We start from the raw sequence: 14,554 nt of genomic DNA, 5'->3' as shown, positions 1-14,554 counted from the left end.
CCAACTCAATAATTGTTTATACAACTCAAATTTACACATTTATCTAACTAAATATCATATTAGTCCGATTCAATTAAATGTTTTTCCATCTTAATTTTTTATTGTACTTCTTGAACTCTCACAGGCCGCAGATATTCTCATTTTTATAACATTAAAATGAATGGTACATTGTGGGTTTGCAACATGAAGTACGTATTAATTTACTACGACTTTGAATTTAACATCAGTTCTTGCTACATAATGCAGAACAAGTGGCGCTAAATAAACTGATCATCCTCTCCCTCCCACTCACTCATGGTGCAGAAAGAATTAAACATAGTACTAGGCCTGCACAATATACCGCAAATTTATCGTTATCGCGACATTAAGCTGTGCAATATGCATACCGCAAAAGACGGCGAAAATCGCAATAAATGGTTACCTTTAAATGTGCTAAAACAATCTCATGGCAGCTTGAAATATTGAACAAATGAAATAAATCCCTTTATGCATTTAACCAATCGGAAGGACCCGTTTACGTTGTTGATCAATCAGATGAGCCCTTTTATGTTTGATGTTTGCCTCCTACGTCGACGAGGGTCATTTGGAGTATAATTTTTAAACTGTTGCAGTGAAATGGAAATGATGTTTTTTGTTGTTTTGCTGTTTGTTTATATACCGCAAATTTTATCGTTATCACAATATTAATCACCAATATCGCATATCGCGAGTTTTCCTCATATCGTGCAGCCCTACATAGTACGATAAAATAACTAGGCAAAACAGAGTAAAACAGCTAAACAACTAGACACATTTGGTCAAAAACCCGTACTTAAATGCCAATCCGTCCAGGCAGGCAAAGAAAAAGGTATCCCACAATTCCTTGTGCTGCCAATCTAACAGCAGCACCAAAGTTACACCTACCGTAATTTCCGGACTATAAGCCGCTACTTTTTTCCTGCGCTTACAGCCCTGAGGCTTATTCAGTGACGCGGCTAATTTATGGATTTAATTGGTGGCCGCCATGTACGTACTTTCGGACTCAGTGCATGGTTTGAATTTTCTATCCAACTCCAAGCAACAAGTCATTTATTTTTCAACACACCTCTAAGCAGCCAAACAGCATGCCCTTCACTTCAGTTCTTAGACACTTCAGTCATGGTTCAACAAAAAGAAACACGCATGCCCGGCCGCATCCCAGAATCCTTTGGTGCCATTAGACCCAACGTGCACATGATCGCCACTACAATATGATGCAGCTTTCAAGTTAAAAGCAGCGTGAAAAAATCCACCATCACCAACGGGTTTGGAAAAGCCGGTCAGCTGCTGACGGAAAAGCAGCAATCTGCAGCTTGGCTGCAAGTAAATATGTGGGAATAACATCAGCCTTTATTTTGTCGGGACACGACTGGAAACACAAATCGACGTAATCTTTTTCACTGAGCTGAATTTTGCATTGAAAAGCTCACAGCCTCCGTGTGAGCTGGAGACATGTTCTCCTGCTGCTCGTTCACATAGAGCTGCGGGGCCGATGGCAGTCTGAAGGCTCCCACACGTAACAACTCATCCGCCCCTCATCCACAAAACATACAGTATTAAGTCCGATTGCTCTGCACAGACACGATTTGCTCCGTCCACCGGCGCAATGGGGACGAAGCGCTCCTCCTTGGAGCCGCCCTGGCCAGGGGTGTCGGAGAAGATAGGTAGGGGAGACAAGGAGCGCGCGGGGCGAGCGCGGAGCGCAGAAGCGTCCGCGGAGCAACAGTGTTTGTTGTAGAAGGAAACTTCTGACGCACGTGCTGTGCTGAGGCGCGCGTATCGCGCTGAGGCGCGCGCTTTTCAGTCGCCGCTGCTTTATTTTACTGGTGTGTTTTTTTAACCAGCCCTGTTACTCCCATAATGCTGCCGCGACACAAGCGGAAGGACAGCTGTTCTTCCGTTCGCCCCTCCATCCACTGCTGTTCCTTGCTCATTCTTAAACACGTACAACAGTGTGGCGAGCCGGGTTGGACCCGCCTTTAGCCCCTAAGACTCATGGGAAATGGGGGAACGCGGATGTAAATTTCCTCATCATAACTGAGGGATGTAATGTTGATTATATGGTTACTGTTTGTAATTTTATGTATGATACCTAGATTGTCAATAAGTAAAAAAAACTAAAAAAAAATAAATAAATAAAAACATAACTGAGGAACTTGTGAACAGAATAGAGGTGCATGCTGTTTGGCAGATGTGGGTGTATTTAAATACATGAGCCTGAGGCAAGGCTGTCTCCTCCCACAGTGTGCTAATGAATTGCACTCAGTCTCGGAGTCAGGACGTGATTTGTCAGGCTGACCATGTTGCCTAATGCATGAGGCTTGTACACTGACAAACACATGAAAATGGGTGGGTGCGGCTTGTAATCAGGTGCGCTCTATAGTCCGGAAATTACGGTACTTAATTGAATTAATTTGAATGAAAGTAAATTAACATGATAAGTTGACTGAACTCCAAAAAATGATTTATCTTAACTGAAAAAAATAATTAAGTTAGATCAATGTAAAATGTTGATCTTTACAACATCCATATGTGATTTTATCACATATGATTTCTGAGCTTCTTCATCCACTAAATCATCTTCAAATGGACACGCCATGCTCAATCACCTCTCTTAAACCAACTAACCTTCAACTAAACCTGCTCTAGACCAGGTTATGTTCAGAGCATGAGTTGCTATGGCAACTTGACATACCCTGAAACATACCTACATTTTTGGAACCGAAAGCTGAGGTTATCCGCTTCCTTGGCCTCAAACTAACCGTGGTAACTCACATAACCTGGAAAAGCCCCCTGCTTTGTGCATTTGTCACCCAGAATTAGGTAATTTCTGAAAATTATTTAACTTTCATCATTGCTCTGTGACATTTTTTACAAGACTGAACTTTCTTTTGAAAACTTTATGAATCTATGAAACCATTTCTCTAGCTTTTGGCTAATAATTTTTAGATTCTGCGTTTATGCAATGTTGTTATATTTAAATGCAGTCTGACCAAATCGATTCATGTGATTGATTCTGGACTTGCAGCTACATATTTTGCTTTTTCTTAATGCCCTTCTTAGGCCCCTTCGTCATTCAGCCTTTGTGCAAATGACCAGCTCATGCCCGTTAACAGCACCGCTTTCCTGTGCCACGTTGATAATGCAGCCTTTGCTGGTGGAATCATTTTTTTTGGTTGACTGCTTCTGAGGAGGGTCATCATGGCTCTGAATTTACATCACCTTTACACAATCTGTCTGATTGTAGATTGTCACCTTATTTGCAATTCTCCAGTTTGCAGTATTGGTTCATTTTCCTTCATGAATAAATGAAGGTGTGTAATCTGCATAATATTTGTCAAACCAATATTTGCCTCATTGATTTGATTGAGTTCTCTTCATCCACTTTAAGTACCTTTGTAAAAACCCTTTGATGTTTTAAATCCCATTTTGGTCCAAATAGGAAATCTCCATTGCATAAATGAAGAGCGCTGTTTTTTGTGTGTGTGTTTTTTATAGATGTATCAGTGAATTCAAAAAGATGGGAGACTCAAAATGTTGCTTAATAAAATGTTTAAAAAATGTTTTTTTGCTTTTGCGAATTTAACAGCAGAACTTTCTCTTCTTGTTCCTAGATTGATCCTAAGGTTGCCTTTCCACGTCGCGCTCAACCTAAGGTAAGAATCAAGCAAACACTATTTGTACTTAAAAACATGTCATCACAACTCATGTGCTCACTAGTGGTGGGAGAAACTGATTTATTAGTGTTTACATCCAAATTTGTACTAAGTACTAAAGATTTTTTTTATTCTATTCCAAAAAAGCAGGGATGTGTAGAAGGGGATTTGGAAAACGTGACAAAATAATCTGATTATCTCACTTTTCAACTATGATTTGGACATAAAAAACCCTCCAGTAATATAAAGTTGAAGAAAATGCACTGTAAATCAAAACAATGCAAACTATCAGCCACATCTTTAGGTTTTTTATTTTTAACTTTTCATATTTTTGTGTTTTGTACTATTCAATCATGAAGTTCCGTTACTGACTCAAGCCTACACACACTTAGGATTTTGTGTCAACTTTTGAAGAAAGGGACATTTAATATTATAAATTATTATTTTTTAAGTTCTTTTTAAATCAAAGCACTGCTCCAAAATATAATCTGAAAAATATTTCAGTTCTTTTGGAGGACGCGTTAAAAAAATTAAGGTAGATTAGAGTAAGTTGTTCATATAAATACAACTCTTAATGCGCTTAAATGTTTGGAACACATTAAACCTTATGGGTGTCTATGTCTAATCAGTGTCAAATCTATTTTACAGGGTTGTTATTTTTTATTATAGCCTGTTTGAATATTTAAATTATTCTGTCTGAAGAATTTGATGTTTTTGTTTGTTTAGTCATTAGTCTTAGAAAAGGTAGTCTTTTAGCTCAGTGTGGTAGACTCCTTTAATAAAAATCAGTGATTCAAGCCCCCCCGAACATATGCATCAATAAAGCTGCCCTCTAAATTGTAATGGAATTTAAAATGGTTATGCCCTCGCAGATTCCCACCTCTAGTGATCACAAAGCTTTCGCAACGAGATTCAATTACCCATGTATGTGAAGGTGAAATGACTGCATTCAAAAGAATTAATCAGCGTTGCTAAAATGGTTTTTGAACATGTTATGTTTGTTATTTGCTGAAGTGCGTTTTGTCATGAGCTATCTTGCTCTTAAAGGCAAACCTAGGAGACTTATTTTATGCATTGTTGCAATCTGCTGTTAATCAAATAGTATATTATGGGCTTGGTGAAAACTTTGTCATTTATATCATGACCAAGCTTGTTAATAAGTTATGTGCAGAAACAGTTAGTTGTTGGTTTGAGATGGAAAGTGTCAGGATCCACCTGAGTTGCTTTGCTGTGACGGTGCATTTTCATGTGAAAAAGTCTGACTGTATGGGCTCCTGTTTGCTTAAATGCCTCAAAGAGACGAATGCTGCTTCCTCAGTGACACTGATGGAGGAAATTTATCAGTTGGATTTTTCGCCTGTGTTGTTCCATGGCGTTCAGAGTTGAATGAGGTTGAGCGACACGAGTGATTTCTACAAACGTCTTTATTGTGCCGCATGCATGCAGAAATGATCACAATTAACGCTGAAACAATGGGTGTTCCCAGAAATAAGCCCGACTCCAATCATGCAGGAACTGTCGCACAAGCTCTTCGTGATGCATATTATCTTTTCTCTTCTTGATTACTGGTCTTGAGCGCTTCTATTGACAATTAAATATTCAGCATGTGCAGATGGTGCTGTGGCGTAGTCAAGAGCTTTGTTGACATGCCCCCCCATACACACACTCGTACACACACACACTGCCCTCCAGCTATTAATGTGCACACTATATTAAAGTGCACTGTACCGCTATTGAACATCATTATCAGAGCTTTTTTTTTTTCTTTCCCGCTTAAACTGCTTGGAAATTTGAAGGATTCCGAGCGCTTTATTGTGAAAGTTTTTCAGGTCTTAAATGAGGAATTGACGTTGAAAGCTGTGAAAGCCGGAGCACGGGGTGACTTAAGGATATCAGCACACAGCTGAGAAGCTGCAAAAGTGTTTTTTTTTTCCATAATACATGGCAAGTCTATCACTTTAACTTCTTCTGTTCGCAGCAGCGCTCATAAAAGTTGAAGGCACATTATTTTGGCCTGGATGTTGGATGATGCCCGCAGGTTTTAAGTGATAAAGCGACTGGGATTGCTCTTTTTCTTTTTTTCTGCGTATCATTTTTGTTAGCAGCATTAAACGGCCCTCCCAAGGCCTCAGAAGGGACACAGTTCTGTAGGTGTTCCGACTGAACATATTCACCATAACTCAATGAAATAAAGACACCAAAACAGCACTCAGTGAGGGATTGGTTCAATTTCCTCAGTCCATGTTTGTTAGAGAAGAAAAGCCTTTACTTTGAAGTGGATTATAACAGGGGTTTTTAAAACAATGGGTTTAAGGGAGTTGGATTAACATTGCAGGGGTTTGTATTTTATGTACAGTTGATTTTAAGACTTTTGAATGGAAAGTCCCATTCTGAGGTTTCCATTCAGAGTCCTCTCTGTTTGCATGTTCTTTCTTTGGTCCCCCTGTCATTGTCCGTCTGGATGGCTGCTTATGCAGCTGTTAAATACTTTTTTTTCTCTGCTGTTGTTGTTAAAAAGAAGCTTGGACGGGCAGGTGCTTTCGCAGGGAGCGAGATGCGACGACACCAATCGGCGTTCAGTTTTCTCCTGAGTTACAGTGACTTTGCTGGTAGCCAAAAACATTTGACTGCTTTAATGCAGTACAGTGGTTAAACTACATCATTTGGTACGGAATGTGGAGGGAAGGCTGAGAATAGGATGGGGGTGAAGGTGAACATGGAGGACATTGCCATGTAAACAACTGCAGGCGCTTGCAGTGGGATGACAGGATCACTGGAACAACATCTTGTTATCAGCAGACAAACCTGACACTGGCCCAGAACACGGACAGTCTCGTTCAAAAAGCAGACACCAGCAGATTATGTGTGAAAGTGCCCTTTTCTTTAGATTTATTTCAATGTAATCTTCTAATTTCAAACACAACATGCTCAAATCATATTTTGATGGATTGTAGATTGTGAGTAGATGTTTATTTTTTTAAACTAATGTGCAATTTCTGTTCCGTCTCTCATGACATGACAGCACAGCAGACAACTGAAGCTGCGTTCACACTGCCTTTGGCAATGCGCGTCCAAGTGGCCTCTTCCAATGAAATGTCTATGTAAATGCCCATAAATGGGCGTTTCTGACTTCCACCTTGAAAACTCTCGCATTCACGCTATCCTATGCAAATTTCAATTACTGTGTTTCAGGCTCTACGTACAAAACGTGCAGCTATCGAACACTCACTGAAAGTTATAGCCAGTTTAACCTTGACCAATCAGGGACTGGCATCCCTTTTTATTTGCGGAACCGTGCCAACCGTTTGAAAATTGATTAAGGTGGAGACATTAATAATTACGATTTGTGCCCGGTTGGAATTATATGTCACCAAGTCTTTCATTTATTGTAATAGACTGTGAGAGAAAAAGTCTATTTCAAGATTTTTGAAATTTGCACCTCTTCGACATTTTGTCCCACGCCTTTTTCAACTTGGCAGGCATGCGCCAGAGTTGGGTAGCGACAGTCCAGTGTGAAAACCATATGCTGAATGTGTGTTCAAGAAAGTGCAGTTATCGTGTTCTGAAATGTGTGTCACAAGCCTGGTGTGAACGTAGTACTGATAAGAATACAGTCTATAAAGAAAAAAATGTGCAGAAAGTTTCTAAATAATGACATAAAAAAAAGACATGGGGAAAGAAAAATCTAAAAATAGTTATAAAAAATCTGGATTTGAGTCATAAGTGTTTAAATAAAACCATCAAAATAACAACTAAGAGTCAGCTGAAAGAATGTGGCGTTTCGGACGCCATAAGGGGAGCCCGCTGTGATCATCAACTCATCTGTTCACTTGTGAGTGTACCACCATGCACGTCTGTGCTCACTTATTACTGCTTCACACAAAACACTCACATAGTTGCCAAACACAGGAGAGCCAGCAAGATGTTGGGAATATGTGGTGACTTTAAGAACATACTGTGAGAGAGCAGACGTACTGCCACCAATAAGGGAGGAGGGGGGTGAGGTTTGATGAACCATAAGCCACACATACTGTGGAAACAGTACAGCAGATTAGCATAGTTCCATACCAGGAAATAATATATGGATATTTGGCCAAGCCGTTGCTCAGCTCTAGAGAAAATCGTGAACTGGAAATAAAGGTTATGATATTAATAAGACGCTACATGTTTCTATACAGATGTGTTTTTGCAAATACATTATGACTTGATAAATCCCAGACTGTGATTTCCACCCTACATTTAAGAAGCATGTATATGTATGACTTAAATCTTATGTTTTTGTCACCATCTGCAGCAGAATATTGGTAAAGGGCACAAAGGGGAGATAACCGCAGGCGCTGTCAATCAAAGAAAACAGGCTAAAGAAATGCAGACTGTCACACGCATTACAAAGGAATAATGTCCCCAACTAAAGCTTATCTTTAGACTTAGAAGGAAGATTTTGTAAAAATATAAATGGTGGCTGTGCTTGCACGTCATGTTTAAAGGTATCACTATAGACCGGTCCGCAAATATTCAGGGATTAGGATGCATCTGAGAATGATTGACAGATGTGAATGAAAGGATTAAACAATCATGATGTGATGCAAAGTGCTTTATGCACATTCATTTATGCCTCGCCTTCTCCTGGACGTCTGGGGACAGCCACGGCTTTGTTAGATAGGCAGCTGGAAGAAGCTGGAAAATGCCAGGATTTCTTTGGAAAGGTTTTGGCATCTTAACATTTAGTGTCACTGTGCAACGTTCGCTGACGGCGAGGATTTTCTTTGATACCAAACACTGGTGTAAATGTTTTGTTTTGACATTTTTGAGCCTAATTTTAAACAGAGATTCAAATGCAGAACAATAAAGTTGTCTAGCTGGCACTATAGCTTAGTTAGACTTCTAAAAATTGAACAGGAGCAATAATTTAACTTTAAAATCATGTTTTTGTCCTGATTTCAGCTCTTCTGGAATCAAGACACTGGTAATTATGTACAGCAACAAGGACAAAATGAAAAACAGAACACCCTCCTTTGTGGCACTGTCACTGTTTACAAAGAGTGGGAAGTAGATGAGGTGATGCAGTTTCTTGTTGTCTCCCTGTTTGATACTTTCTTGTAAGGCTCAAAGTGGAACATGTAAAGGAGGCCGGCTCTGAGTTTCCTGAGAAATCAAAGAGACGTTTTCTGCTCAAGATTTGCCACTCGACTGCTGGTGCCGTTACTGCCGCTGCCACCGCCGCTTTTGTTTCCCACAGTGGAGTAGCACACAAACCACGGCATGCCCCAGCATGATTTTAATTGCCAGTGGGACTTTGGCTACTTCAGTGGGAGATGAGTTCTGATGGCTTGTTATGAGAATGAAAGAGAGGGAGCCGCTTGGATTTCCAGAGAAAGGGGCGTAACCCTTTCTTTACACCTTGCAAATGGATTTGATGTGTAAGTGAACGAGACCAGACCAAAGCTCTGTGTAGTGTTTAGTGAGCGAAAAGGTTAGGCCTTAGTCACAACTGCCCTTACAGGTAGAAACAAGCTGTCTGTGAGAGAAACATGGGACGCCTGTACGGGGCACGCAGGTCAAGAAAACCCATTGAATGAAAATGTTAATGCACATTTTTTGCTGTGGGCTACAGGTTGACGCAAACACCTAACATGCATGGGTATGTAATCAGAGCGTAGTTTGTGTGGATACCTGTAAGGGCATGTAACTCACAGAATCCTTACACATACTTTACAATACACTTACCACATACACAGCAATTTTACCTTCCATTTTTATGATGTCCCTTAAGGTAGCTCATGCCCCTAGGGAATGTTAGACACACCTGCGCTCCCTTTAAGATGCACCTGCTCCTCTCTATGACCCTCCATGGGCTCAGACAGCCCGAAAAACTGCGACACCCGTGTCAACCCCCTGTATGGGCGCATGTGACTATGTCTTTAAAAATCAAAAGTGCATTGGATAAGAGCAGCTGTGACAACCCCGTCTGCTGTCAATTCCTTAGTTAAGAGTTGTTGCAAACAGGGTACACTTATCCCCTTACACACACACACACACACACACGCACACACACACACGTTCTTTACTTTGCTGGTCTCTGCACTTTAGGATTACCGGTAGTAGAGCTTGTAAATCCAGTCTTACACCTTGCTCAATTATTTGATTTAGATTAAGCATTATGATATTCAGCCCTCAAAATGCTCCTTGCTTTAAATGACAGTGCTCAGTGCAGGGAAAAGGGAGCCTGTGTAGCTGCCAGCTCCCTTTGAATGCCCTTGTTAGTTTATTAAAAGCACCACCAGCCCCCCCCCCCCCCCCCCCCCTTCCAACTCAGATCTGCGCAGCTGCACCAGTCTGAAAGAATATTCAAGGACAAAAGACTACAATGTAATGCAACAGAGCGCTACATTGTCATCCGTGACGACACTTTGGGACAGTGACATTTCTGATATTCAGCATTGAAGTTTTTCCTGATGTGCTGATAACAGGCATAGAGGAAGCTGGAAAAGGATGGCATGTCACACAGGCTGATCCAGACCTTTTTAAATCCTACTCAATATGTTGAATCCTGGTGAGCCTCATGGAATTTTTCATGATATATATATTTCTTTTCTTTATAAATGTACTTTTGAACTGGAGTTTAACAATTGACAGTACATGTTACAATAAGGCAGTGCAGGAAGCAGCCAGTGTGGCACTGAGCAAAGAAAACTTGGAGCAAGATGTCAGAAAAGTGACAAGCAAGTTGATGGAAATTCTTTACTGTCACTCTCCTCTCACCCCTGAAAAAAGCAGATGTGCAGTCAACATAAATAACACTCCCCCCTTAGAAAGAGAGTGACACAAGGTTTTTTTTTTCCACCTTCTGTGGTAATGGCTGCTGTGTCGCAGCTGGAGCCGGTTTGAATCCCTGACCCGTCAGCTCCTCTGCTTTGAGTGGCCTCAGTGAAACGGCTCCCGATGAAAATGGGGCCAGGCCAGAGACATATGAATGACTGTTTGTTTTGTGGTCAGACACAATCACCAACTGAGTGACCCAGTTAATGGCTAGTCAAAGCAATGCTCATTTTAATTCATGATCCTTTTTTTTCCTTCTTTCACACTTTCTAAATGTGTCTTGTGTTCTGTTCTTTCTCAGCTCTCAGCCAATATTTATGCTTCAATGGAAAGATAAATGATTTGTAATCGGGAATGCCAGTGTAATTATTTTTTGCAGTAGATATAATATGAACGCTCATCTCTTTTGTTTGAATAATTGCCAAAGCGCTTATAAATGGAGAGAGCATGTGTGTGTGTGATTCTTCTTTCCTGTGCCTCTGCTCTCCGCTGTGGTCTCCTTGGTTGCGGGTGGAGAGTAATTAGGTTTTCTAGAGGTTGAGGGGCTCTTACAATGCTTACCAATGGCAGCAGTCAGCCAGGCTAGTGCTGGCAGGGCAGAAAGGACAGAGGGCTGTGCAGGAGCCTGGCACTGCTAAACCTGATGCTGACTGACAGTAATGAGGACAGCTTGCTAGCCAGGATAGAGGAGAGCAGAGGAGAAGAGGGCATGGTCCTCCGCTATACCGCTCAAGTTTTCCTATCAAAGCCTTCGTGCATACACATCCTCCCCCCAAAAAAAGACAGTTTACATGCATAAGTTTAGGCTAGACATTTGCTCAAAAGCATTGCACAGCTGTTCTATCACTCCTGTTTGCCTTTGCTATTTTACTATTTAGTAAATAGAAAAGTTATTTAGAGCTAAAAAAATGATGACGTGAGACCAATCACTTGGCGAAAAGCCATTTTGGTCAAATCAAGCTGTATGAGGAAAGTGATTGAGTTTGCACTATGGGGCAATGCGGGCATTATTTTACACATTCTCAGTTCCTGGATTATGTGAGCTGCTGACATGGAAAACATGGCAGAACTCATCGTCTTTTTCACATTATTATCTTAAACCTGTAAAGCCCACTACATCAAAGAAGTGACAGAAAATTCACATTTGTCTGGAATTTTAAAACCATTCTATGACATCCACAAAAACAGGGTTACTATATCTTTTTTTTAAATGAGATATGATGAGATATATCAGTTATGATTATTGGGTGATTTGTGAAGTTTTTCCTCACAACTAAGTTAGATTAAGATGCAAAAACGTTGTCGAGTGTTCAGGAAAAAACGCCTTTTGTACCCTTTATCTCAATTTTAATCCACACACAGTGTAACTTTGTTATAAAGAATTATCAACAAATTTAGCGTTGTTTCAATACAGCAAGTAGTTAATTAAAAAATGAATAACAATAGACAAATTATTCTCACCATATTGTTTTGAAAATTAGCTATTTGTTTCCTGCCAAAAGTGTTTTTTCAATTTTGTAACAGAAATGCATGTATCAAAAATGACAAGAATGAGTATATAGAGTTAACTTAATGGTGTGAACAGGCAGCCCAGGTGTGTTACAAGCTATAGAAACATGTCAAATAACGCATAAATTATACAACCCCATTATGAGGCTTATAGCGAGCAAACCAGCCAGAGCACTTGTACTCCACTTGATGTGTAAAAGTTAATGTACAACAGTAAATCTTGATTACCTTCTTAGTGCAAAAGAATATTAATGGAAAGCTAATCTTTATGGCTTTCTTAGATGAAACATCATCATTCTTATAGTGGGAAAAGGAAGTCCTCTCTGTACTCGTGCATTAGTGTCCCGCCAGGTGTGTTAGCATTCGGCCACAATGAGTTTCGGTTTCCAGTGTTAGACAGATTGCTGCTGTGAAATCTCATCTCAATTTAAAAAACAATCTTCAGGGAAATACACGCAAGCCCTGACCCAAACCGAAAGCACTGCAGTGGGGGACACTAGATTGGTCAGCTGCTATTGCTATCCCTATCGCACAAATCTTCAAAAGTGCTCAAGTTACTTTTTGATCATTTGACTTAACCTAAAGTAAGTGTTGACTGTCTGCGGTGGAAACGGTAACAAACGGCAGTTTAGCTCAGGCGGTAGAGCAGGTTGTCCAGCAACTGAAGGGTTGGCGGATCCATCCCTGCTCTCCCTAGCCAGCTGTCACCCCTCGAGTGCGGCCAGCCTGCAGCTCACCGCTCCCCCAAGGGAATGGGTCAAAATGCGAAGTAGAATTTCCCCATTGTGGGATAAATAAAGTATCACTTATTATTATTATTATTATTATTATTATTATTATTATTATTATTATTATTATAAACCTGTCAGGAAAACTGGTTTGGAAGACAGGTCATATATTAAAAAATGAACTTAAACTTGACAGGAAGCAGAACATTAGCTTAAATGGGTTTAAACATTTGAACCGCAACGAAATAGAAAGGGAAAACGCATGAGGTTAGGCTTAACTAAAAACAATTCCTAAATACATCAAGTAGTAATTAACCAACAGGATGCAGCTTTGATGATTAAAAACTGAAAGCTGGCGTGAGCGTGACAGCAACAAACAGTAAACAAAACCATTATAGATAATCTGTAAACAAAACATGACTTGTATAATATGAGGGGGAAGAAATAGAACCTAGTAAAATCACCAACACTTGCACAGAAATTTTAAATGCTTGTTTCTCTATGATCTGATGAAAACAGCAAAAAAAAAAACTTTGATAATTTAGTGCTGAATTAAAATTTTCACTCATCATTTAGAGTGCTGATGAGCCACTCATAGTTCATGAGAAGGTGTCTGAAAAGGTTAATAATAAATAAAGAATTAAAAATGAAGGGGAACAAAAAAATGAAGACGACATGAAAACAGATCACTTAATGCTAATTTAGTAAAACTGCTGTAATTAAGTAAAAATAATAGACCTGACTTATAATTTAGTGTTGTCTAAAATTCATCAGTCATGATTTAGAGAGATAAGTAGCCACTTAGAGTTTAGTGAAAGATGTTTCAAAGTGATAAGGATTTAAAAAATATGGAAAAAAAGATAAAAATATTTGTAAACTATAAAAATAAAGGTGTTGTGTTAATGACTTGAATGTCTCTGTAAACTTATAAACAGGATAATTCTTCAGAAAGGGTTAGTTTATACTTTAAAGAACACAAATTAGTAGCTGTAAATGACAAAAGGAAATTGTGTGGGTTATGGGCAATAATTTTATCACTTTAATCAGTTGGTTGGACATTTTTTCACTTCCCTTTTTTTCATCCATCTTCTTCCATTTTGTCCCTTATGGGGTCACAGGGCTGCCTGAGCCTATCCCAGCCACTTACGGGCGAAGGCAGGGGACACCCTGGACAGGTCACCACTCTGTCGCAGGGCCACAATCACACACCCATTCACACTCACACCTATGGACAATTTAGAGTTGCCAATTGACCTATGGAGCATGTTTTTGGATGGTGGGAGGAAGCTGGAGACCCTGGAGAGAACCCACACATGCACAGAGAGAACATGCAAACTCCACACAGAAAGTTCTGGTTCAGGTCCCCCAGCTGGGACTTGAACTGGGGGCCTTCTTGGTGTGAGGCAAGAGCGCTAACCACTGTGCCACCGTGCTTTTATTCTTTTGTTAGTATTCGTTGCTGACTTCCTTCAGACTAAGGTTCTATCATAATAGATGACATCTTGGCTTTTTGAATAAAGAAGACTGCTGGATCATCCTTCAAATTGTTGTTTTAGTTTTTTTTCTTTTCGTTTTTTTGTTGTTTTTACCCTTTGTTGGGTTTTAACTCTCTTCTATTATTTTTGCTACATTTATCAATTCACTTTCACTTTTATCACCTTGGAATTGATCCCTCGCTTTCCAGCTGTCAGGAGGGACACCACTCCACCAAGCTTCAAAAACATTAAGCTATTAATGCAAACAGAAAAGTCATGACCAGGTCATAAAACTGACTTGTAAACAAATCAAGATCTGCGTTTAAACAGCCTTTTTATTTAGTCTTTG

At 39.9% G+C, this 14,554-nt stretch overlaps 1 protein-coding gene across 10 annotated transcripts in view; it reads left to right on the top strand.

The window, feature by feature from the left end:
- msi2b (musashi RNA-binding protein 2b) overlaps positions 1-14,554 on the top strand; it is a 309,333-nt gene that overhangs the window by 14,616 nt on the left and 280,163 nt on the right. For all 10 annotated transcript variants that reach the window (XM_023962334.2, XM_023962331.2, XM_023962333.2 and 7 more), the window contains exon 5: positions 3,633-3,674. In XM_023962334.2, coding sequence (XP_023818102.1) covers positions 3,633-3,674 — 42 coding nt within the window. The remainder of the gene's footprint in view (positions 1-3,632; positions 3,675-14,554) is intronic.

This window comes from Oryzias latipes, chromosome 14, assembly GCF_053564925.1.
Source record: "Oryzias latipes strain Hd-rR chromosome 14, Olatipes_Hd-rR_3.1".
In the NCBI taxonomy this organism is placed as follows: domain Eukaryota; kingdom Metazoa; phylum Chordata; class Actinopteri; order Beloniformes; family Adrianichthyidae; genus Oryzias; species Oryzias latipes.
The sequence above is the reverse complement of the archived record's forward strand: the minus strand, read 5'-3'. Positions and strand labels throughout refer to the sequence as shown.